Source organism: Cottoperca gobio, chromosome 14 (assembly GCF_900634415.1).
Source record: "Cottoperca gobio chromosome 14, fCotGob3.1, whole genome shotgun sequence".
NCBI classification, from domain to species: domain Eukaryota; kingdom Metazoa; phylum Chordata; class Actinopteri; order Perciformes; family Bovichtidae; genus Cottoperca; species Cottoperca gobio.
This window is the reverse complement of record NC_041368.1, coordinates 3,489,987-3,493,503: the sequence shown is the minus strand read 5'-3', so window position 1 is coordinate 3,493,503 and position 3,517 is coordinate 3,489,987. Positions and strand designations below refer to the sequence as shown.

The window sequence follows — 3,517 nt, the reverse complement described above, 5'->3', positions numbered from 1 at the left end:
TTCCTCAGCACACGGAACAACTTCCCGCTCCTCAGTCTGTACTCAAACATGTAGGCTCCACTGTAGATGTAAGTAAAACCTGCAGAACAGAGACTCTGTGTTAGTTTCTGTGCTAGTTCAAGGAATAGTTCAACATTTTGGGAAAAAGTCTGAAAAGAACGAAGGACGATTCATTCATTTATCAGGAAATTTGTAAACATCTCATTTTAGTCATTTCCTTTAACTTGGAAACCTTTGAATGCTACTCACTTTTGTACTGGAAAGCTGCAGTCACCTTGCCGGACACGTCGGAGAAGGTCCGGTCCACTCGCTTGGGGAATCCCTGGTCCATAGTCTTTTTGGCCTCATCATAACTGAGGAAACACAGACCGTCGTTAGACACATTCAATATGGGTAAAAGCTTAAAAATACTAAAAACAGAAATAAACGTATACTCTGAACACACCTGTAGTAATCGCTGCCTACAAAGAACAGAGTCTTGCCAGAGTCCACGTCATGAAGGGCCGCATTGATTTTCCTCACACCTCTTGGCAGACCAACACTGGATAGTTTTTTAGGATAGCCACGTACAAGATCATAGCCACTGAAAGCCCAAACTCTACGACCTACAGACAGGAGAAGATAACATAAAAAGCACAAAGTTGGTAAATTTTTAAATGCTTTCCGATTGGAGCTTCGGGCAGAAGAAGAGAACACATACCTTTAAAGAGAAAGACTCTGTCTGAGTGTTGGCTTTCATAAGCAGCGTCGATGTTGGAGGGGGCATTGGGCCAGATGTTTGTGATGAGACTTTGCTGAGGTGTGTTGCTCTGAGGGTTGCTCCGCCATAAGAAGCTGAGAACACACAAGAACATAAATGAGTTCATAAGTCAGCTCTTGTGTGAAGAGAAAACCCTCAGATGTTCCTACAGTAAGTCTGATACCTGTCCTTGAAGAACAGCATCTCTCCTCGCAGGCTGGCGACAGCATCCAAGACCATGGTTGAATCACAGGCATCAGGGGTGGTGGGGGGCTCAGGTTCTTTTACAGAGGGATCCTTATCAGGGTTTGGACCTGGAGGATAAAAACAACGAGTCAGCAAGTTGAGCAGCGTCAAGAGATTGTGCAAGAGATTGTCAGAGGTTTTATTTGAGCGCTATGTGTGCAAACAGGAGTCAAGGATTGAGCCAGATAGTACTAACCATAAAGAGACTGGATGCCGTTGACATCATCCCGGGGCAGAACGAAAGTTTCAGGGTTTCTGTATGTGTACACAGGGTGCATGAGAGCTCCAGGATCATCAGAGTGAGACAAGCCCAGGGAGTGGCCGAACTCATGTGCAGCCACCATGAAGAGGACGTAGCCTACAGCAGAACACACGACCCACAGGTTAGTTACAGCTCCTCTCCATGATTATATCATGTCAAACAGCAGTTAGTATGAGACACTATGCTCTGCATGAATAACCAACTGACCTGTGTTTGAACGGAAAGTGAAGGTCTCATCGTCATCAAAATGAGCGTCTCCACCAATGCCAGGGGACGGGGCGAAGGCATGGGCAAGAGTACCATCAGGGCCATCAAAGGGGTAATAATCACCATGTTCTGTCAACAAGGACATACTCAGGTCAGGATTTGAAAAGCAACAAATCAGAACTGGGTGACCCAAATACCGCACAACAAAAATGTATGTCTTATGTACAGTTCTTTGATAGATGTCACAACCACAAACCTGATATACGCAGCCCTTTCAACACCCTTACCCCTTACATAACAGTAAAGATGGCTCGAGATGGCTACGAGCCCTGGCATGCCAGCGGAATGATTGTTGTCTCTTTGTTATGTTGATTGATACACATTATGTAACTGCGCTGCAACCATTGCAATAAGAGACAAACTACATATGCTATAGTAGAGGTGACAAGAAAGTGCAGCCAAAAACCTTCACATGTGTCAACATTAACAAAGTTACAAAGAGTTACATTTGGATGGAAAACATACAATACCAAAAAATGAAAAAAAAAAAGTTATCCGTGGTGATTTACTCCATTTACTCAAGTACTGTACTTAAGAACATTCTGTGTACTTTATACTTTAAGTTCACAACGTTTTAGAGGGAAAGTTCATACTTATACCTCACTACATGTATTTGACACCTTTAGTTATTATTGAGATTAAGATTTTATAGGCAAAATATACGAGGAAGTAACATTTAATGCAGCATATAATATAAAATAATATAATATAAAAATAAAACATTTTACAAAGATTTTACATTTTAGCTGATAATACTTATTGTAACACTGAGAATGAAGGGCTTTTACTTGTAATGGAGTATTTCTTTAGATGATATTTCTACTTTTAAACTTAAGTAAAGGATCTGAGTATTAGTTCCACCACTAAACACTTATTCTGTACTCACCTCGGCGGCCAAAGGAGATCATGATGTCAGCGGTGCCACTGTACATTCTGGTGAATCTCAGAGGGGTGACTTTGGCCCAAACCTGCAGCGCTTTCTCTATGGAGTCATCTATCTCTGACTCAGACATGTCAGGAGTGTAGTTCACTATCCTGCAACACAGAAACATAGTCAAGAATATTGTCAGCTCGACTTACTACAGTTACTCTTTCACACACTTTCTCTCTTTAGATCAGTCACCTGTACGTGAGGCTGTTTTTCTCCCATTTGGGGTTATTTCCAAACGTAGAGAAACGGGCAATGTTGCCGTCAGGAACACCACAGCGAGGCTTCTTCATCATGACCATGGTGTCAGCATCCAGCGTCCCGGTGATCTGGAGACCAAAGAATCTCTGCATCTCACTCAGCTTCCTGGTCACTGGGCTGATCCCCTGTCTGATAGTTGGACCTCTCTCCTCGGTTAGGTTGAAGAATTTCTTAAGGTAGCTCTGTTAAAAGAAGATGATCATTTGATACTTACTAGTCAGTAATGGTCTACAGATTTGGTGAAACAATGAAAGTTCCCAAAATGCCCATATTGAACACATCTAGTGGGAACACATGCAAGGTGAAGCAAACATACGTACCTCTGCAAAACCTTCATCTTGCACAGTGACTTGTGATGCAGGCTCACAGGAAACTGCGAGTGCCAGGCTTAGTATGACGCACAGACTGCAGGACAGATTCATGCTTCCTTGTTGAAGGCGATTTGTGTTTCTGTGCTGGACTCAGCTGTTATATAGGCTGAGGAGTTGACCTGATGGGGAGTGGGCGTGTTGAGCAACTACCTTCTTGAGTCAGTGACTCAACAAGTATTACACTTAAAAGATGACAGGAAAAGATTGGACGTGATTGCTCAACCAAGAAAAAAATTCCCCAAAGCAGAACAACAACTAATATGGAAGTGTATACTTAGAAAGCAATAATGATACCTCTTAATATAAATACTCTCAGTGTTGTGAATCAAGAGGATGTCAGTATATTTCTTCATCAGGGATTTGCTTCTCTTGTGGTTTAACTAGGAAGAGCTGGACTTCTACTGAATATTTATCATCTTAATGTATAACATGGTTGTTAAATT

At 42.1% G+C, this 3,517-nt stretch overlaps 1 protein-coding gene across 1 annotated transcript in view; it reads right to left on the bottom strand.

The window, feature by feature from the left end:
- The window catches only part of LOC115018842 (collagenase 3-like), a 3,749-nt gene extending 654 nt beyond the window's left edge, over window positions 1-3,095 (bottom strand). The window contains exons 1-10 of the mRNA XM_029448067.1: window positions 3,024-3,095; window positions 2,638-2,885; window positions 2,401-2,549; window positions 1,455-1,583; window positions 1,182-1,343; window positions 924-1,053; window positions 701-834; window positions 446-605; window positions 250-353; window positions 1-79 (exon numbers count right to left, since the gene is read on the bottom strand). The exon at window positions 1-79 is cut by the window's left edge and continues 654 nt beyond it. Coding sequence (XP_029303927.1) covers window positions 1-79; window positions 250-353; window positions 446-605; window positions 701-834; window positions 924-1,053; window positions 1,182-1,343; window positions 1,455-1,583; window positions 2,401-2,549; window positions 2,638-2,795 — 1,205 coding nt within the window. The 5' untranslated portion in view covers window positions 2,796-2,885; window positions 3,024-3,095. The remainder of the gene's footprint in view (window positions 80-249; window positions 354-445; window positions 606-700; window positions 835-923; window positions 1,054-1,181; window positions 1,344-1,454; window positions 1,584-2,400; window positions 2,550-2,637; window positions 2,886-3,023) is intronic.
- Window positions 3,096-3,517: the final 422 nt, after the last annotated feature.